Source organism: Semicossyphus pulcher, unplaced genomic scaffold (genome assembly GCF_022749685.1).
Source record: "Semicossyphus pulcher isolate SPU_LCO1_2020_fin unplaced genomic scaffold, fSemPul1.0.p SCAF_4, whole genome shotgun sequence".
Classification (NCBI taxonomy): Eukaryota; Metazoa; Chordata; class Actinopteri; order Labriformes; family Labridae; genus Semicossyphus; species Semicossyphus pulcher.
Genome location: NW_027211715.1, coordinates 1,136,392 through 1,156,862, shown reverse-complemented (window position 1 = coordinate 1,156,862; position 20,471 = coordinate 1,136,392). Strand labels below are relative to the sequence as shown.

The following is a 20,471-nucleotide window of genomic DNA, read 5'->3' as shown; positions in this document are numbered from 1 at the left end:
CTGTTTAAGCTGAGAGTGATCAGTCAGAACTATTCACACACATCAATCAATAAAAGTGTGATGATTGATCTGATAAAAAACGTACTGAACTTTTGTGATGTGTGTCTGCTGTTCCTGTAGTTCTGTTTTATGAGTGGTGTAACTCCGTGTACACACTCGGCCAGGTCTTCCCTGATACAGATGTTTGACTCTCAGTGGACTTTCTGAAGAAAGTTCAAATAGATCAATATATAAAACACATGTCAGCTCTGCTCTGCGCCACTGTGCGGCTGTAAACAGAGTATGTTTGTAACAGTGTGACAGCCTGCAGGTCTGTGTGTTGTTGTCAGTGTTAGTGTGCTGTTGGAGCCGGATGATAACTGGATGCTGTAGATTAAGTTGCCTTGCGGTCGCAGATAACAGACACGAAGAACGATAAAGCTTTTATTGCCAACCACTAGAAAGCGCGCGCCCTGTTGCGTTCAGTTTGTAAGCTCTCTGAAAATTATTTCTTCTACAAAAGGTGATACACAGTGTTTTAAGCGTGAATCCAGAGTTCAAAGGTACCGGCTCCAAATCAGCTGATATGAACCAAAGACATGAAGAAGAATAACAGAGAGGAATAAAGAGCGAACTTACCGAGCAGCAGGCAGAAGATGTCCAGCGCTATGAGCACCTTCTTCTTGGTGTTGTCCACGCCGTTGTTGTTGTTTAACGTGGAGGTTCCTCCGTTCCTTGTCTCTTGTGCCATCGCTTTCTCATACATGTACTTTTGCATTGGAGAAGTCCCGATCCAGCTCTAAATCCCACACCGCGCGTGAGGTGTTCAAACTGTGTCAGACTCCAAACACAGAAATGTCAAACTTCCAGGCCGGAGGTGAACTTTCAGATCTGCTGATGTCTCACTTTAACACAAACTAATGAAAGAGGATAATAATCTGTCGGTCGGACCGGCGGCTCGGACTCCACAGAGAGAAGTGTTGTGCGCTCCGGCTGAATGCAAAGCGCGCTCCTCTTATCGCTGTAGAGAGAATTGAGCTGCCCATCGACAGCCGCTCTTGTTATATCAATCCCCCTTCTTCTCCTCCTCCCCCTGCTCTCTTCAAGTTCCCCTTCAGCTTCCAGGCTCAGCCCTCTTCTCTTCTCTCTGCTAGCGGAGGGTAATCAGCTCCATCCCTGCGCGGAAAACTTTCTCAGACTGGGCGGCGCGGAAGTGCAGCGCCCCCATCGGCTACAACAGGAATAACATGCGCACTAGAGCGGTACTGTAATTGGAGATGGGGTTGGCTGTTCTGTTATGCTCTGAATAACTATTATCTCACATTTAATGGATAAAGACTGTGAAGATTCAGTTCAAGTTTTAAAGTTAAATCAACTTTTTATTGTCCTCTGAGAAAACTAATAAATAAAAATCGCAATTAAATCCAAAAGAAGACGCTGTTCTTATTCCTGGGGAAATTTGGACTTAATATATACAATATTTTTTTTTTAAACACCAACAACAATAATGCAGTAACATTATAGTATATATAACAACGAAGGACAGACCTTTTACAAGAGGAGACAGCTCCTCATTTGCAGACCTCCTTTCATCCGGAGTTTAGGACAGTCACTGACAGAGGTCAGTAAAGTTAGAGTATTGATAGTGAAGTGCTGTTCTACAGTGTCCGCGCAAAGAAAACATATAAATGTAACATTTTTACTGGCAGTTTTAAAAGAGTCCCATTGAGATTAAAAGTCTCATTTCCAAGGTGAGCCTGTGACAGTCAGCAGAGCAAACGTAGCCTACGTCACGCTTTAAGAATAAAAAATACAAGAAACTAGAACACATGTCACCGGTTACACACAGCCTGCAGGCGTCAGGAGGATAACCGGGTCAGTTTAAGATATCAGATTCAAAACACTTAAACAAACTTTGTCATCTTTTTCATCTAAAAGTTGTATTTCAAAAATACATTTCAAGTGCCCAATCTAATTCTGTAGATGGTCTGTCTGCTGCAGTGAAACCAAGACACTATTAGAGACATCATTTAATTAAAGGCATCTAAGATGAAAGAACCTCAGAACATTTGCTAATCTCAGAGAGAGAGAGGCCAGCCTGAAGACGGGAGCAGCTCAGGCACACTGATGCTGATAAAATAACCCTACACTGACATCTAGCGGTGACACGCGCACAACTCACAACTGTCCTGTTTATACATCAATCAAAGTGAATCTCATTTATACTTCTTAAATGTATATTTCAACTCCCCGTTCTGTTCGTAGAGTTAACAGATGATTATCAGTAAGTTGTTTGAAATTAAAAACTGTGTATTGACATGATTCAGATCAAAACTCACCTCCACACTAAAAATGCTCTCACGTGCATATTTGACGTGTTTTAGTGATGTATTTATCTGCCATATAATGTTTTCATATTAATACATTATACTTCATGAATATATTCATATTATATACATTGTATTGAAATGTGTTTTTTCCTGTATGCTACATACTGTTAGCATTACTTACCTCCACTCTATCTTTCATATTTGACCTTATTTCTGCACCACCTTCAGCAACTGCTGCACATGTTCATACAGTCCATATTTAGCAGTAGTGTCTACCCCTCCATATTATTTAGATTACACAGCTTTTCCACTTTCCCCCTGGTGGTTTGATACAAAAAATAACCTCATTTTTTCAGTTTACTCTGTGCAAAGACAATAAAATAATCTAGTTTAAATAAAATAATTAAAATAAGACACCACGCACGTGTTATTACCTTTGGGAGGACTTTAAAAACATTAATTGTTTAATAATTGTTAGAATTACAATAAAGATAATGCTGACAGAGCAGTCTGATATGTCATAAGGATAAAGTGAAGAAAGACACAACAAACATTCAACCATGCATCTGTCCTTATTTTCTCAACAGCAGTGGCATATCATGGCCTATTTTATAACCCATAATATCAGTAGAACAGGAACAAAGAACACAGCTATGTTACATGAGTGCTAGGAATAATTCTTATATCACTGTTTTTGTTTTTCACAGAGAGAACTATTAAACCTTGTGATGTGACATTTTATGGGTTCTTAACTAAATATGTATACATCTGAGATCTCTGAGGATTTGTGGGACATATTTTAAATCACAACTTATACTTATGAAAAAATGCATCTTCTGCTTTTTGTGTATTTCTTTTTGCCATATCAAAATTTCGACAAAACTTGTGCAGCCCTGCAGTAAACACGTGTAATATGTTCTCACAGCAGGATAGGCCTGTTCTTTTAATCACTTGGTGTGAATGATTCAGGTACGGAAAGGCAGGCTGCATTGATTTAACCTACATTCAAATAAATATCTAACACACACACACACACACACACACACACACACACACACACACACCAGTTAATCGGGATTATAATATTGTCAGGGCACACAGGTCTGTTAAAGCCAGCTTGTCACAGTGCCATTTTACGCACGCTCTCCACTGTGTCTCTAGAACATTATTCTAGCAGACCTGTTGTTGTTTATATTTATCCGGCAGGAAATAAACGGGGTGCAAAACTCTGTCATTTACGTTCAATTCGGACTGTGCGCGTTTAACGGTTCTGCTCTCCCTCTTCGTGACGTGCCCCGCCCCCTCCGCGCTCCCCTCAGGCAGGCTGCACGCGCACCGCACCGAGCGAGCCCAGCCATCGGTAACGGAGAAGATGGCAGAGCGGCAACAACAGAAACACGAAGGCAGGGTAAAGATCGGCCATTACATCCTCGGAGACACGCTCGGAGTGGGAACCTTCGGGAAAGTGAAGAGTTAAGTCATAGTGTTGTGTCGTGATGTGATGAAATTGACCGTTAATGTGTTTCCGTTGGAGTAATGTGAAGTATTCTCCGTGTACCGAGCCTCCCCCTTTAACTGACGGTGCTGAACTTACCGGCGGTCAGTCAGCAGTTAGCGTAGCTCGACCTTTTAACGGCGGCGACACCAAATTTAAAGCGTAAACATCTTCCGAGAATCCGCTCGCTTCAAAGTCAAATTCTTTCCCCGTGTGTAGCCTCTGTATTCAGCTATGGCAGGTGTCGTTACCTGGAGAACCACCGGGGAAGGAGATGCACAGTCATACTCACATTATCACCGTTAAACTATGCAGAGTCATAATGTGGTGTTTCTGTGAGCGGTGAAGGACATCTGTGAGCTCACAGCCTCAAACCTCCGCGTGAGCTTGATGTTGACAATATGTTATTAACGGTGCTGCTATGTGGTCCTAATGCTAGCAACTGTTAGCTTGTTAAGTGCTTACTAAGAGGAGAAAATCCTTACCAGGTAAAGTTTAACGTGAGAGGTCTATCGCAGCATATTCTTTCAGTTTTCTTAGCTAGTTTTCGGACACTCTGTGTGACCTTGTGAGCTTTAACTCCGCCTGTTTGTTGTGTGCGCAGTTTGAGGGGTGTGTTAGCTTTAGCTTAGCGGGGGGTTAACCCACCTGCACACAGGGCTACATGATAAAGTCATGGATCAGAGGGAAACCAGGTTATTCATCCCAGTATGACACAAAAATCCATGCAGAATTTCAGTCTAAATGTATATAGTTTAATAATGAGTTAAATCAGAATTTTCCAATGATAATGATGATGTCTTAAACAAATCCCTTGGTGGCAAAGCAGTGCATCCACCCTGTATTACTGCTCCATTACTGATATCTGTAGTGAAGCAGAGAGTAGGGGTTTCTATCAAATGCTCTTCAAACAAATCATTGTTATAATCGCCCCACAGCTATGATAAGATAATAACAGTAATCACAATAAATAAAGCTGCAAGAGCTGTTGAACAGATCCTTGCACATATGGGCACTTCAGGTTGTGTTGCCGCTGCAGTGTATATCTATAATAAGATCTATTAATATCTATAAATGCAGGATCTGTAGGCAAGAGCACAGTTTGTTATGCAGGAAACGTTTTTCCGTTTGTACTCTGAGCATTGTCCACTTTTGTTTCAACAAACGTTTGTTTGCAAAAGAAAGGTCCACGTGGAAGAGCAAAAAATGCAGAATGCATTGGTCTAGTGCAAACCAGACTCATCGGCTATCATCTGACGAACACACGCTTTTCATTCATCTCTATACACAAACAATCCTTTAGTTTGTCTCTCCTTCTAGCATCTGAAGTTGATAGTTGGATTGTAAAGAATGACCACTGCATGGATCAGGAAGTCTTTGCCTAGATATCCTTTGTCATTATCGAATAACCGTTGACTACACCAGAAGACCCACAAAGTTGCCCCCGTAAGCTAATTCATCGCAGGGATCTAGCCAATGGGTTCTGAGATTGGTTGCAGACACAGATTAAAAGGGAAAAAAGGGAAAGAAATTTAATAAGAATATTAAATCATTAACGCCTCTCTCTGAGCCTCTTTCATGTCCCAATCCAAATCTTCCCTGACGGCCTCACCCCTTGTTTTGGAGGGTTCTTGACTGGCGTCTGCATGTGACACGAATATAACTCTACTGTCACTCCAAAATCTAATTTAAACCAAGTGCTACTGATTTTGTGAATAGCATATTTTCTGCTTGTGACAGTGACCCAACTTAACATGTTTTTGCATGTTCTCTAAAGTAAAAATTCGTAGAGCTAAATGTTGCATGATTTGACGCAGCAGTGCAGAAACTGGCCGGAGCAGGGCTGAGTCGTAAGGCCAAAGGGGGAATTAGGATCTGCCCTTTGTGATGTTACCATCTGTGTGCTGCTGTATCTGCTTCATGTCTCTGTTCTCATGTGTTCCAGTTGGCGAGCATCAGCTGACGGGCCATAAAGTTGCTGTAAAGATCCTCAACAGACAGAAGATCCGAAGCCTCGATGTTGTTGGGAAAATCAAACGAGAGATCCAGAATCTCAAACTGTTCCGACACCCACACATCATCAAGCTGTAAGACTCAGCAGAGAGAGCTCTGTTAGAGCTGCTGCAATGTGGCCCTTTGCTGTGTCTTGTTGTGGCATGTTCTGCTTGTTCCTGTTTGTTTACTTCAGCTGAGCTGTACTGAGCATGCCCACAGGGTTCCCAGGAGGAAGAACACACACACACACATGCACACACTGGCGTGGAAATCTGTGCTTGTAGAAATCTCCAGTTTAGATTAATGAGTGGATCTTTGTGCTCGTGCAGGTGTCTCTGCTCCTCGTGTTTTTCCTCTGACCTTGTTATGTTCCTTCTGTCCGCCTGGCCTCTGTCTCCTTGTCAGTCCACGTCTCTGTCTCTCTCTCTCTCTCTCTCCCAACAATCTGTGTGTTATTTTTAGTCCAGGGTAAGGGTGAGTCCAGCACTAGTAAGCTATGGCAGATATGTGAGCTGGAGCGCTGTGTGTGGAGCCCTCTTGCCACAGACGTATACGTTCACAAACACATATATTTTAGGCGCATCAGGCTGCAGAGTAAGACAGCTGCAGGCATGAACGCTGCACTGAGCAGACTCTGTTATTATATCAGCCTGTTTGTAAATCCAGCACAGAATCAAATGAATTAGAACAAATGTGTTAGGATGTCCCCCCGGCGCTCTCACTCTTCAGATGTACCAGATAATGTGAAGCAGAAAAAGACTTCATGATTTGCTTTGTGTTTATTTCTCCCTCTGCGCCGCCTCGACAGGAACGAAGTAGATTGTGATAAAGTGCAGAATCTCTCCGGAGCAACCATTCATGAGATTGGGCCTGCATTATAATACACCTGACCTTTATGGACATAATGTCTGCACTGAGCAGCCATAAATCACTGCCTAACCTCACCTGTCTGTGTGTTTCTGTGTGTTTATTCTGAGCAGGCTGTAAAGTGAAGACGCGGTGGAGAGATGAGATGAAAGTCTTTGTTTATAGTTTTATTGAAGTGTAAGGATGTGATGTATAAGAGGCTGTGGAGTTCAATAATGTTAATGAGTTTATATCATGTTTGTTTTTATAGGTACCAGGTGATAAGCACCCCCACAGACTTCTTCATGGTCATGGAGTACGTGTCAGGAGGGGAGCTGTTTGACTACATCTGCAAACACGGACGGGTAAGACTGTGATTTGAGTCCACCTCCGTCGCTGCATCATCAGAGCGCTAGCTGAGGGCGCTGGTTGAGCTCAGTGGTTAAATCATGCGTCCCACATACAGAGGCTGCAGTCCTCGATGCAGCAGCCCTGGGTTTGACTCCCGCCCTCGGCCCCTTGCCGCGCATCATTCCCCAAAACAAATCCCGATCTAAGATCTAATACTGAGTATCTGCTGATAACAATTCCCAATCCAATACTTGTATTTAGTTAGATAATTGAGATGCACAGTGCACTCTTAAAGTGGGCACTTCACTAAAGATGGATTGCAGGCACTGATGGCTCCATAAATTGTGCATCATTTGCCCCCTCTATCAGCTCCATCTATCAAGCGCAAACACGCCCATGAAGTTTAGCAGATCCGTGCGGTCTGCTCTTGTTTTGTGTCTGATCGTGGAGAGAAGCTGTCTGCAGCTCCACTCTCTGCTGCGCCGTGCTGCGCTCTCAGGCATTAACTGAGCTCCACACTGACAGAGCTCAGCTCAATGCACAGATCGGTGATGAGCAGGGAGAGGGGGGGCAGCTCTTTAACTGTTTATTGTCCAGACTCAACAGGTGTTCACTAGTTTCACTCTCTGTAACGCAGCTGCATCTTTTAAACGAGCGTGCGACATGTAACAACCCCCGTCCTGTGTAACGGCTCCACACCGTCTCCACACATGTGGACAAAGTGGGCCCGTGTGTCGGGGTTGAGCCTCGCACAGCCCCAGACTGATTGGTCTCCTGATTATAATAATAATGACAATATATTATTAACAGATTGTTTTTACAGACAAATACATTTTTTTGATCACACAAAAGGTGAACTGTCGTCAGGATCAGTGTAAACTCAGAGTATGACAGCCCTTATAACACTGCGCTGCAGTTCCCACCAGCTCTCTGCAGACAGTAATATTTTCTCTCTAACTGCGCGCTGCTGTTAGCGCTGCTGTTAGCACTGCTGTTAAATGAAGGCGCCAAATTTGCCCATGTTTCTGCTTGATTATTTAATAGTTCTGCTCTGCATAAAGAAACCAAATGTTTCCCTCCAAGCTCCTTAATGTTCTTTTTTTATTTCCTACTCTACAAATTAAAGTTAAACTTAGCTAACCTCTCTCTAATCTTTCTGGCCTTGTGGCTGTCTCGAGGGAATCATGACTCCCTCCTGTGTTTAAATATCAGTGCAGCCTTTGCTACATCACAGGAAGTTATTTTGGCTACAATCTTTGTTTATATTTTTTTTAATTCTTTTTATCTTGAAGCTTGAATCAAAAACTGAAATGTCCTTAAAAAAGAAAATAAATCTGGTATCTGTGGCTGTCGCAGACCAGAAACAGTGCAATTACTGGATGGCCTACCTGCAGATCTACCTGCCTACCTGTGCACACTGCCCGTGCAGTCACTCCACTCGCTTATGTGTTTAGGGGAAGTGGCTTTGACAGAATCTGGTTTGATACTTTCACTATCCAGCTCTCTCTTGCTGCGTTCTCCAAAGTTGAGTTTAAATGAATCGGTGTCTGCCTTTTTGTCAGCGGGCTTTTGAAACACTCGTGGGTAAATGGTCGTGTTTGGTTGTCTCGGGTCAGACCCGGGAAGACCCGCTTATAGGTGCCGATTGTCTCTTTTCCCATTGCCAGTGAAGTATCCTCCTGTCGGTCTCTTTTCTGCTGCGTCACCGTCTGACGTCACAAACGCGCCTGAGACAGGGTTAGTAACCAGTGAAGATGTTACGGCGGTTAGGTCTTTATTGTATCTATTACTCATTCAGTCTGTTCATCAAACTCGGCGCTGAGCGATGTTCGAGCGCTGCTCGGACGGACTCGGGCGGAGTTTGTAGCTGAGATGACGAGGAGTCGCAGAAGTTACCAACGGAGCATCGCATCACACCAGAAAGGGGGCGGAGATTAGCGTGTCGACGCGGGTTTTGTGTTCCCATCAATGCCGATCGGAGCCGAGGCGATAATTACCCGGGTCTGCTGCAGAGTCATGTGACCCGGGTCTGAATTATGATTGTAACCTTTCCCACTAAGCAAAAAAGCCGGGTTTTAGCGGGTTTTTTGACCAGTGGGAAAACAGCTTTAAAGAGTTGGTTACGGCTGCACTCGCTGCTTTGCTGCATAAAAACTTGACACGTGAAAAAACCTTCTGCAAGCTGTCAATAAGGATCATCCCGAGCTAGCCCACTAGTTAACTGGTTTGTGATCAGTGGCCTGATGTATGAGTCTTAAACAAACTGCTTATTTTAGTTTTTTATGATGTCACTTTAATTCAGGATGAATTGTATGAGCACATCTGTTTGTCCCTTACTTTACTCCCTGTTTTCACGCACATTGTTTAAGCTGTAATTATCGTCACCACTTTCGTATATTTTAGACCAAAATATTTACTTTCTCCTGCTGAGCTGCTGTAAACTTCTTGAAGATATCATTTACAGTTGAGTCATGAAACAGTGTTCCCACACACTGTCGCTGCTCCACTCGAGCTGTCAGGGATCATTTCAGCCCCTCTAAATGTTCACTTCCAGTTTTGTGACATTTAAAGCTCTCCATGTTGCAGACAGACTCTGACAGCTGCGCTGACTCAGCCTGGTCTGGAGACTCTCTTTATTTCTTAACAGCGTAATCCTTCTTGAACTTCAGCCGGGCCCAGAGCCACGGCAACCTACCGACCCAACAAGACACCAGCTTCAGTCTGCTCCGTGCATTAAGAGCCTGTGATACACATTTAAATGAGACAAACACAGCAACGGTCCAATCATGACCTTTCTTATTGTGTCTTCTAGGTGGAGGACACAGAAGCTCGCCGTCTCTTCCAGCAGATTATCTCAGCTGTGGACTACTGCCACCGGCACATGGTGGTCCACAGAGACCTCAAACCTGAGAACGTCCTGCTGGACGCCAGCAAGAACGCCAAGATAGCCGACTTTGGTAAGATCTCAAACAGCAGAGTTACATTCAGAGGAGAGGACAGAAGGAATTTAAAAAGAGAGGTGTAAGAGAATCTGTTCAAAGGGAGAGAGGGAAGAAAAAGAGGACGAGCTGAGTGGAACCACCAGTTTGACTAAAGAGGACTTGTGCTTTCTGCAGACTTAATACCCTAATTATACACCTGTAGAAAAGTGTGAAATCCCCAGCATGCACCTGTTTAACCTCATTGTTTAATGAGTGAATAAATCCCTCATTCAACACAGATTCTAATGGGTCATGGCACATTTATAAAGACACTGTGTCTGATGCAATACGACCGTGAAAGTGAGAAATATTTCCAAAAACACACAAAGGCCCCTCTGCTCAGCGGGGCGTGCAGGGTGGAGAGAGAGGTCTCCCAGCAACGGCCAGGTCTCATATCATGTCTGGCAGGAAGCCTGGAGGCCCGGTGTCATCTGATAGGAAGCAGTCGTGGGGGTGCAGCAGCAGGAGAAGTGTTTTGGCTGAGAGCAGCAGAGAGACGGAGCATTAAGGGAACGGGGATAAAAGATAAAGAGAAGGTCAGCACATCACAGCGTCTGGTGTTTAGCGTTTGGCCGAGGCTCTTGCAGCGCAGAGAGGAGCTCATCCAATTAGACGAGCCTTGTGTTCAGAGCTTAGAGACTTGAGCGTAAAGGAGGATAAAGATATCAGTGATGTCTGCCGTGTATACCTCCCCTCCTCCCTGTGCAGACCATGTTCAGTTTAACCTGTGAATCAGACGATCAGTAACAGAGCGGACTGACAGGTGTTCATATGTCCTGTGTTTTGTCTGACAGGTTTGTCTAACATGATGTCAGATGGAGAGTTCCTGCGGACGAGCTGTGGCTCTCCAAACTACGCTGCTCCAGAGGTCATCTCAGGAAGGTCTGTGTTTCTGTCATCACATCAAGGCGACCACGATAATCCCAATTATTTGTGTCTGGATGATTATTTAATCACAATTGGCTGTAGGAAGCCAATAGTTCTGTGTGACGGTGATCTGTGGAGAACAAATAAAGTTATGTTTACATTAAATGAGCTCCCTGAAGCACAGCAGGGCCGTCCACAAAGTCTGACAGTTCATGTCAATTATTCTTATTGTCTTCCTATTTTGGACAGATTTGTAAAATTCAGTCATGATCTCTTCTCACCTGTCATTATAATTTTTCTTTTGAAACTGAGACGGAGCCTGTCAAATCTCTGAAGATGTGTTTTTTTATTTGTAGCCTTTATTGGACAGAAACAGCTAAAGACAGTCAGGAGATCAGAGGACAGAAAGGTGATGTGGAATCAAACCTGATTCGTGTTAAACCTCCTCGCTGCCGCTTGTTGAGTCTGTATCATAATGATGAAACATGTTCTTTTAACCACATCACAGTTACTCTAAATACAGCTGCTGTTACACAGATAGCTTTGCCGAAGCCAGTTAGACATTGAGGTCGTGCCTGTGAGATAGTGAGGGTGAGATTAAAGACTTGTTAACATAGTTAATAAATAAACACACTGCCACCAACTGGAACGGGGGGTCTATTACAGGTGGTCTACTGCTTGTTTACAGTTTTGCATGTAAATAAGTGATACATGTTATTTTGTAAAAACATTTAAATGATAAAAAGTACAGAAAATATTCAGAATGTGACCCGTGTGTCTTTGTCGCCTTGTTCCGTCCACGTTTACTGCTTGAAGTCTTCTTCTGGGTCTTTGTTGCTTCATTGCTCCTGTAGATGGAAAACAACTGTGAGGAACGTTTATTGAGTTCCGCACACACGTGCTTTTGTGTCCTTAGAATAAAAGCTGGACGCATATGTTAAAAAACTCACAGGATTTATCACCACAAACATGAACAGGATTTATAAACGGTGCTGCGTGCTTGTCTCCTGGACCTACAGGTGAGCCTCAGTGTGTCAGTGTGACGTGTTTCTCTCTGTCAGACTGTATGCAGGACCGGAGGTGGACATCTGGAGCTGTGGGGTGATCCTGTACGCGCTGCTGTGCGGCACTCTGCCCTTCGATGACGAGCACGTTCCCACGCTGTTTAAGAAGATCAGAGGAGGTGTCTTCTACATCCCAGAGTACCTGACCCGCTCTGTGGCCTCGCTGCTCATGCTCATGCTGCAGGTGGACCCTCTGAAGAGAGCCACCATCAAAGACATCAGGTGCTCACCCTGCTCTGACATTTCATCTGTCCTCTGTGGTTTCGTATTCTTCTTTCCCGCTTGATCTTTGCTCTGCTGCTTTAAAGGCCCCTTCATGCAAGTTTAAATGTCACATAGTTTTACATTTTGAGATTAATCACAGACACAAATTACCATCAGGTTTATGGGATTGGTAACCTTTTGAGTTAACTGATGACTCTCTCCTCTGTCAGGGAACACGAGTGGTTCAAGCAGGACCTGCCGGGCTACCTGTTCCCTGAGGACCCCTCTTACGATACCACAGTCCTGGATGAGGAGGCCGTCAGGGAAGTGTGTGACAAGTTTGAATGCACTGAGTCTGAGGTTGTGTCCAGCCTCTACAGCGGAGATCCACAGGTACAAAAGACACGTGTTAAACTCTGACTACTGCGACTTCAACTATATACCTCACGGCACTCTGCATGTTTGTCTGCACGGTGCAAATGTTTTCATATGTTTTCCAGGACGTTATTCAGGTTGTAATCTTCTCAGAGGATCACTCAGCAGTCAAACAATATGACATCAGCCTTGTTTCCGGTGCAGGAACTTTTCCTTTGGACTACAAACAATGCAGGAACTCAGTGTGTTTCTGCTGCAGGAAGAAGGGTCTAAATTAATTAACCTTCTACATCGTCTGTGCTCAATAACAATGTCTTTTGGACAAAATTACCACTAATTTATCTTGCATGTGTCTTAAAAGCACAGTGCATACGCGGGCTGTAGGAATCTTTCAGTTTCTTCAGATGTAGTTCCTGGAGCTATGTTCTTGGTCTCAGGGTGTCAACGTGACTTTTGTTTCAGCTGTTTGTTGATAAAGTTGGATGTTCTTCAGTTGCTCCTAACCTTGTCTCTGACCTCTTGACCTGAGAGCTGTTTTTGATCATGTTACCAACATAGAATAACATTAGCAGTCAGTAATCTGAAGGTCTGTGAATTATCTCCTTATTCTCCCTCCTCCCTCTGTCTGTGCAGGATCAGCTAGCCGTAGCCTATCACCTCATTATCGACAACCGGCGCATCATGACGCAGGCCAGTGAGTTCTACTTGGCCTCCAGTCCTCCTCAGGGCTCCTTCATAGAGGAGGGCATGCCGCTGCCCCCCGGGGTCAAACCCCACCCAGAGAGGATGCCTCCGCTCCTGGCTGACAGCCCAAAGTCTCGCTGTCCTCTGGATGCTCTCAACACCACCCGACCCAAACCTCTGGCAGTGAAGAAGGCCAAGTGGCACCTGGGGATCAGGAGTCAGAGCAGACCCTACGACATCATGGCCGAGGTGTACAGGGCCATGAGACAACTCAGCTTTGACTGGAAGGTAACAGGAAACGTCCTGCACACGACATAGAAACAGAACCTGACTTTACTTCTCTTTGGGTATTCATTTGTTGCATCGGTTTTTAATTTTACTTCCCTCACCAACCCCTTCATAGCCCACGACTTCTACATTTTTCACACGTAAGGTATGCTAACCTTTTGTGGAGCAAAATGTTGAGCTTCAGTTTTCGGACGTAGCAGAGCGCCTAGACACTTGAAATGTTTGCTGAGTTTCTGTCATGCATTAACTAAACAGACTACAGCCGGCTATGTAAGGGATGAAGTCACCAAAAGAACCACCGGCCGGTAAGGTCTGATGTAAAGTGATATCAATAGAAACTCCTAAAACAAATTTCTATTAAGCTCGAGTTATGGTCAGGTCTAACGGTAGTTAGTTAAAATAATATATAACAGTCTTCACTGGCTCATGTTGGGATATTACTATGTTATATAAGTAAATAATGAGAAGGTTTGAGGAGAGTATGATAGCTTGTATTGTCGTCATCCCGCCTACAGAGGCTTTGAATATTTGCTTATGTTTCTCTCCGAAGCTTCAAAAGCCCCAAGAACGATATTGGTGACAGCCCTTATACAGATTACTCACAGTGCATAATGTATATGTACATGTTGGAGGTCTTCATATCGTAAATCGTATGAGATAAAATAAAACTTTATTAATCCCAAAGGAAATTACAGTGCCAGGTAGCTCCAAAACGAACAGTACAATACAAATAATACAAAATGCAAACGACAACTCAAACATAAGTGAAAATGTAAAACAAAGAATCTGTGATGTAGGTGGTGAACCCGTACCATCTGCGCGTGCGGAGGAAGAATCCGGTTACAGGAAACCTGGTGAAAATGAGCCTGCAGCTTTACCAGGTGGACAACAGATCCTACCTCCTCGACTTCAAGAGCATCGACGGTCAGTGACATTTCTAATTATACATCACGTCAGTACGACAGCGTATCAGGACCTTTGTTACAAAAACAAGAAGGAGGAGAAGAGTAAAATTTGAGGAAAAAAGTCTGAGATTAAAATCGTAAATTTGCCAAATTTGTGAGAACAAAACAAAAGAATCCTCTCTGCACACCCACGCAAGCACGTAACACATTTAATCTAGATGTTGGAGTGTCTGTCATGAGGTCGTAGGCTGACTGTCATGTGTGATGTAACCCCTGCAGCATGCAGCAGAGGGTCGCTCAGTCTCTCTCCTCTTTGCAGTCTGCTTCTTGTGTGCAGAGAAAACAGGATAAATCTGCTCCAGGCTCCGAGCCATGCACGCCTGTGTGAGCAGCAGAGCCAACAGGGCAGAGACACAGGTGAATCAGAGGGAGGGGGTCGTGAACCCCAACCTGCTTTCTCGGGGGTCGCGGCTCAGAAAACTTCCTATAAACACGATTTTAGTAGTTTTTGTTTCTCCCAACTTTAGGACTTTATAATCTCATTAATTTGCTACATAACTTGAATTTACTTTAATGTTACTCTTTGTCTTAAAAATGATTTGTATGGTGCAAGTGAAGTGCCGTCTATAGTGCAGATCCGTTTGGAACCAGCACTCTGCATCTGAACTGCTTCAAATGTGTGACTCTAACATCAGCTGTTGGTTGGTTGGAGAAGCTGAGGTGGTTTTTCTGTAGATCAGGTGGCAGAGCACCTTTGGTTGTTACTGTAGAATTACTAACCAGCACCAGAGATCACGTTGTCATCAGTCACATCACATCTTTACACGTACGTTAAGTTGCATATCTTTGAAACTTGATTTTCAAGTCGGCACCTGATGAATGACACGTTTAAATACAGATGTGTGTGATCCTGTGCTTCTCTTAAAACAACAGTGTTCAAATAGATTTAAATTTATAACATGCAAATGATCCGGAGCCTTCTCCTACCTCTGCTTTTTGGTCTTCTTCTGCTTTTGGGAATAACATTCATTCAATTGGCTGAAACACTGTGTGAATTGTATTTGGAATTGCACCCTTAATAAAGTGCATTTTCCATGTGAATGCTCAATTGTTATTTAATGACTAAAAAAGTAAATAATAAATTGTCTGCTGCTCCTCTGCTCACGTGACCCTCAGATGACATCATCGAGGCGGTGGGCTTTAAATCGGGGTCGTCCACTCCGCAGCGGTCGGGCTCCACAGCCGGACTCCACAGACCCAGACTGAGCATCGACTCGGCCAGCCCAGCGATCGACCTGCCCCAGCTCAGCTCCTCCCTGCCCGGGTCCCTGTCCGGTAGCTCCCCTCAGCTCACGCCTCGGCAGGGATCCCACACCATGGACTTCTTTGAGATGTGTGCCAGTCTGATCACCACTCTGGCACGCTGACACCTGTACACTCCCGACCTCACTGTTACCTGTGTGTCTGAGGGGGTTTTAAGCCACATGCTGATCTGGGATGTAGGGAGTGTAGGTGTTTGGAGGGACTTCCTCTCTCTGTCTCCTCTCCATCCCTGTTCCAGTCGTGTTAAACTGGAAGGGTGAATGGAAGTGTGAAGGCATCGCCTCAGAGGAGGAGACACAGAGAGGAAGGTTTCTCTCAGAGGCAGATCAACAGCTTCTTTTTCTTATTTTGACACATTCAGGCTACGGCTTGTGGAGTCTGATCGTGGGTCCGGAATTTCTGAACGAGCAAAGTGAGAAGCTAGAGGTCAAAGGTCACAGTCATGTGGGAGTCTGTAAAGGTCAAGTTCACTATAACTCCTCTCACAAATACCTTCAATCTTTATCAACCGCTGAAATGTCGCCGTGAAGCGTCACGCTAAAGGGCCAGTGTGTAAGATTCATGGGCGTGATGGAGCACAGATGTTCTTCAGTAGGATTTTATTAGCATGTTATCACCTGAAATAAGAATGAGCTCTTTGTATGCAGTGAGGATCCGCAGAGTCTGACATGTTGCATTGCCATGTTGTAGCCAAAGCCCGACAGACCAGACTCTGACTCTAGAAGAGCCTTTTGTAACGGCACGTTCTCCTGCAGCCTTTAAAGGGGAGCGCGAAGGGGGCGGGGATCAGGTGGTTGCAATTACAGCTGGGCGATAAGTAGACTTTATCAGTTCATTTACATGTATGGAGGACTTTCACTTTGGCTCCCCCCTAAATGTCAAAGATCATTAGTTGAGGAGACCCAGAGCCCACTTACATTTGACAGTCGAATTCTGCACTTAAACTAAACAGTGCGATACATGAGCAGGATGGCTGTCTGTACACTTTACAGAACAAGTCTTAAAATGCCCCGTCAGTGTTTTCACCTGAGCCGATGTATCCACAGAGGTCTCCTCCTCTCCAAAACAAACAGACATGATCACTGAAACATGTCAAAACCTTAAAAAGAAGTTGCAAGATAAAAATGAGTGTTTCTCTGATGCACTTTGGCAGACAGTACTCAGGAGGGACTGTGAGCCGAGCTGCTGCTAGCATGATTCTACAGCATGTGCTCAGCTTGTTTTAGGCTACGCTACCTTTGCTGAGGTCACCTGATCTCCAAAACAAGCCGACCCAATTCAAACCAGTAAAAACAGCTTCTTCAGGCTTCGTGGGACTTCTACCAAAGCGCTAACTTTGGCTCATTGTCTTTCTCTGATTTCTCTGATCTCCAGTGACATTATCAAAAACAGCAGGTATGTGACTTTATACACAAAGAAAATAATCTGCTGGAAATGCTTTAATTAATCCAGCCAAAAATCGGGGCTGATAAAAACACTCACACCTTACAGGTGAAACAGGAGACTTGTGCTGGCTGGTTTTCCTAACAGTTTGCTGTTGTGTCGAGCAAATCTGATTATTTTAGGCCATATCGCCCTGGTTGCAGATGTCCAACTCACCACTAGATGTCACTAAATCTTACACACTGCTCCTGTAATGGGGACGTCCTGAGTTTTCCTCAGACACTGATCAGAAGTCAGTGAAATTCAGTCTGTGTCTGAGGGAATATCAACAGATAAGATTTGATTTCAGGTTTTATATTCTATATAGTTTGTAAAGAAAGCTTTTGTTATCCATGTATATTATATTTATATTACAATCATGTGACGTAGCTGAAAAAGGTTGACAGAGATATACCAAAAAGAGACTTTATACACCACAGAGGGGAGAACTTAGAGCTCAGATCATATTTATTTTTGACAGATAGTTTAATAGGCACTGTAGTTCTTTTATTCTTTAAGCTCGGCATCCACATAGAAGTTTATCTTGATTTTTATAGATCGTAGAAATTTATTGAACCTAAAGAGACGGCAGGACGATGATGATGACTTGTCCTGTGTTTAGTGATGAAGCAGAGATACACACCTTCTCACATGCACCTATCATCAGGACTGTTTCTATGTGTTTCACAGATACTGTTACCTCACACTTAACCCTTTATTATCATTTTATGCATTCAGTTACATCCTGTCAGAAATATGCAAGGCACACACACACACACACACACACAGCCTCCTAATACATGAGCAAGTGTTAATACGCTGCTCACTCGTGCATGTGCAGATCTTGCAGGAGTCAATCTTTGAGTTTTGACCTGTTGATCTGAAGATGTAAAGTTGGGCTCTGGAAATTCATGAAGAGGTTTTTTCACAACTTTCTGACCTTTACCGACTAAATGATGAAATGACTAACCACTAACCGTCAAAACACGACTGTGATGTGAGACGGTGTGTATCTGCTGCAGGACCTTGTGAGCCACAGAAACCTTCCTCCAGTTGCCTTACAGACTGAAACTCAGTCGTTCTGTGCAGACGTTTATGGAGTGTGTGTGCATGAGCCGGTGTGTGTCACAGAGTGTGTCACATGATCAGAGTTTGTGGTTTGTTTGGGGGATCTTTGTGAGGGATCAGATGGTGTCTGTGTTCAGTCTGCACTTTTAGAACTGGTTTGCTGCTCCAGCAGTCTCTTTGATGCATCACAGTGTGTGTGTGTGTGTGTGTGTGTGTGACGTTACACACACGTTACTGCTCCTGTTTCTGCTCCCACGTCCTGGTATCACTTTAGAACTGTTCTGCACTGTCGTGACAGATTGAACCATAGCTGGGTTGGGCATGGATGATGGTTTATGATACTTATGTGAATCTGTTCTGGCTGAATGTAGAGTGGAAGCTGCTGCCGCTCAGATGAATCCTCCCGTCGAGTTAAAGCAGCATTTTGATGGAGAGCACTGGACTGTTGCCTTTTTACTGTTCTGAGTTACACACAGAGGCTGGAGGGTAGCATGCACTGTAGTTTGGACTGGTGTCACAAATACAACCCCAACATGGCCAATTATGAAATATCTTCAGTGTTCTCGTTATATTCAGATTTAATTTGTGTTATTTTAGCTGGTAATGATCTGTTGGAGGGCACGGTAAGCCCCCAGGAAGTGTGCTTTGTGGGTTCGTCACGAGATGCACACTGTCATTAGACGTAGATTTATTTCCCAGCACGATCGCTAAAATAGCGCTCAAGATATGTGGAAGTTCTGGGTCATTTAGTCCATTTTTGCTCCATGACTTTGTGCGCCACTGTGCACCTTTTGAGTGGGATCCAACGCTGCACCCAGTTCTCCTTAAAGATTCATCAGGCAAGGTGGCGGAGATTTAGGTCATGAAAAGCAACAGGAACACACAACCAATAGGAGCAACGTTCAGAACGTTCAGGTTCCTTTAAGGTGACATATACTGTCTAGTAGGCAGCAGCAGCCATCTTGGTTGTCTCTGTACAGTCATCTATCAAGCCCTCCCCTTTAAGATGAAGGGTTGTGATTGGCCCAACCTGAATCAGGGCAGAGCTTGCAGATAATTTGGTTTCACAGGATAATTAATTTCATAACACTGTGGAGAATTCGGCCGTGTTGGAGGTTCACACATCAGTCCAGACTTGGACTCTTCACCCAGCCTCTGTGTTGTGCTCTGAGATGTTTGTTGGACCTACGACGACCTGCTGACACGGAGGCTCCAGTTTGATTCAGTCATTTCTGCCTTATGTGATCATTGTGAAGCTCCTGGGTGAAGCTCTGCTCAGTCCCTTTATTATTACATGTGTTGTGTTATTGTGTGTGACGACTCAAACGCCACTGTATGGGCTCTAATGCCAGGGAGAAACTCTGCCCCCTGCTGCAACACACATGCAACTGCACACATACACACACACACACCTCTGTTAATCCATGTCCACCCTCTCTGTTACTGTGTCTTAAACGACCCGTCCTCTGTCTGTGGAGCTGTGTCGATCACATGGAACATTATGCATTTATTCTGCTGCTCGAGACAACAGTCTGACATAATGTTCAATGCAGCGATACACAGAGGTCAAAGGTCGTGTTAAAAAACTCCTCATATTACGAGTATTTACTGTCAGATGTAGTACTGTAACTTAACACCTGTATGCAAACCCAGTGGCATGTTAGTGTGTAAACTCTGATGTGTGTGTGTGTAGAGCTGGAGACATGCCGGAGGGCCCGAACAAAACGTGTCGTACCAAAGTGAGCAAACCTGAGCTCTCCGTTTCTCTGTGGGGGGTCTTCTGATCAGTGTAACCCTAAACGCCCCCGTGTGTGCGTCTGTGTGAGAAAGAATGTGTGTAAGGGTGCGTGTGTGTGTCTGCTGTCTGTCCTGGTCTCTGTCTGTCCGGTTGGGGTTTGGACTTCTCTTGTTATGCACTGCATGATGTTGCTGTTATGATTTGCACTTTAATGAGTATTTATTGAAAAACAATAAACAGACATATAAAAGAAAAATGTTTTGTCTGTAAGCTTTTGTCAAACTGGACACACACACACACACACACACACACACACACCCGTCACAGAGGATTATTACTGTGTTTGGTACAGTAATGGAATATACTTCCTCTTCCTGTTACACTTCCTGTGATCAGTGTGAGTGAAAGTGGCACAAAGACACCTTCAGACATCCGCTCATTAAAATTAAAATGAAATAAAAGTCTGTGGATGATGCTTCCCTGCAGAAGGTGCAGCTAGGACTGATAGTTTATAATAAACTCCACATTGTTTGTTGGTACACAGTTATTTATTATA

At 44.1% G+C, this 20,471-nt stretch overlaps 2 protein-coding genes across 3 annotated transcripts in view; one reads left to right on the top strand and one right to left on the bottom strand.

The window, feature by feature from the left end:
- Window positions 1-1,150, bottom strand: part of plpp3 (phospholipid phosphatase 3) — a 31,819-nt gene extending 30,669 nt beyond the window's left edge. For both annotated transcript variants that reach the window (XM_069679603.1, XM_069679602.1), the window contains exon 1: window positions 619-1,150. In XM_069679603.1, coding sequence (XP_069535704.1) covers window positions 619-757 — 139 coding nt within the window. In that variant the 5' untranslated portion in view covers window positions 758-1,150. The remainder of the gene's footprint in view (window positions 1-618) is intronic.
- Window positions 1,151-3,681: 2,531 nt separating this feature from the next.
- prkaa2 (protein kinase, AMP-activated, alpha 2 catalytic subunit) lies at window positions 3,682-20,151 on the top strand. The gene is made up of 10 exons (XM_069679910.1): window positions 3,682-3,781; window positions 5,750-5,891; window positions 6,917-7,010; window positions 9,809-9,953; window positions 10,772-10,859; window positions 11,906-12,130; window positions 12,343-12,505; window positions 13,121-13,459; window positions 14,257-14,383; window positions 15,541-20,151. The coding sequence occupies exons 1-10, from the start codon at window positions 3,682-3,684 to the stop codon at window positions 15,789-15,791; spliced, it is 1,674 nt and encodes a 557-aa protein (XP_069536011.1). The 3' UTR covers window positions 15,792-20,151.
- Window positions 20,152-20,471: the final 320 nt, after the last annotated feature.

Coding starts and splice junctions, on each gene's coding strand:
- prkaa2 (XM_069679910.1), top strand. CDS start 3,682: ATGGCAGAGCGGCAACAACAGAAACACGAAGGCAGGGTAAAGATCGGC. Junction 3,782..5,749: donor AACCTTCGGGAAAGTGAAGA/GTTAAGTCATAG, acceptor CATGTGTTCCAG/TTGGCGAGCATCAGCTGACG. Junction 14,384..15,540: donor CGACTTCAAGAGCATCGACG/GTCAGTGACATT, acceptor CGTGACCCTCAG/ATGACATCATCGAGGCGGTG.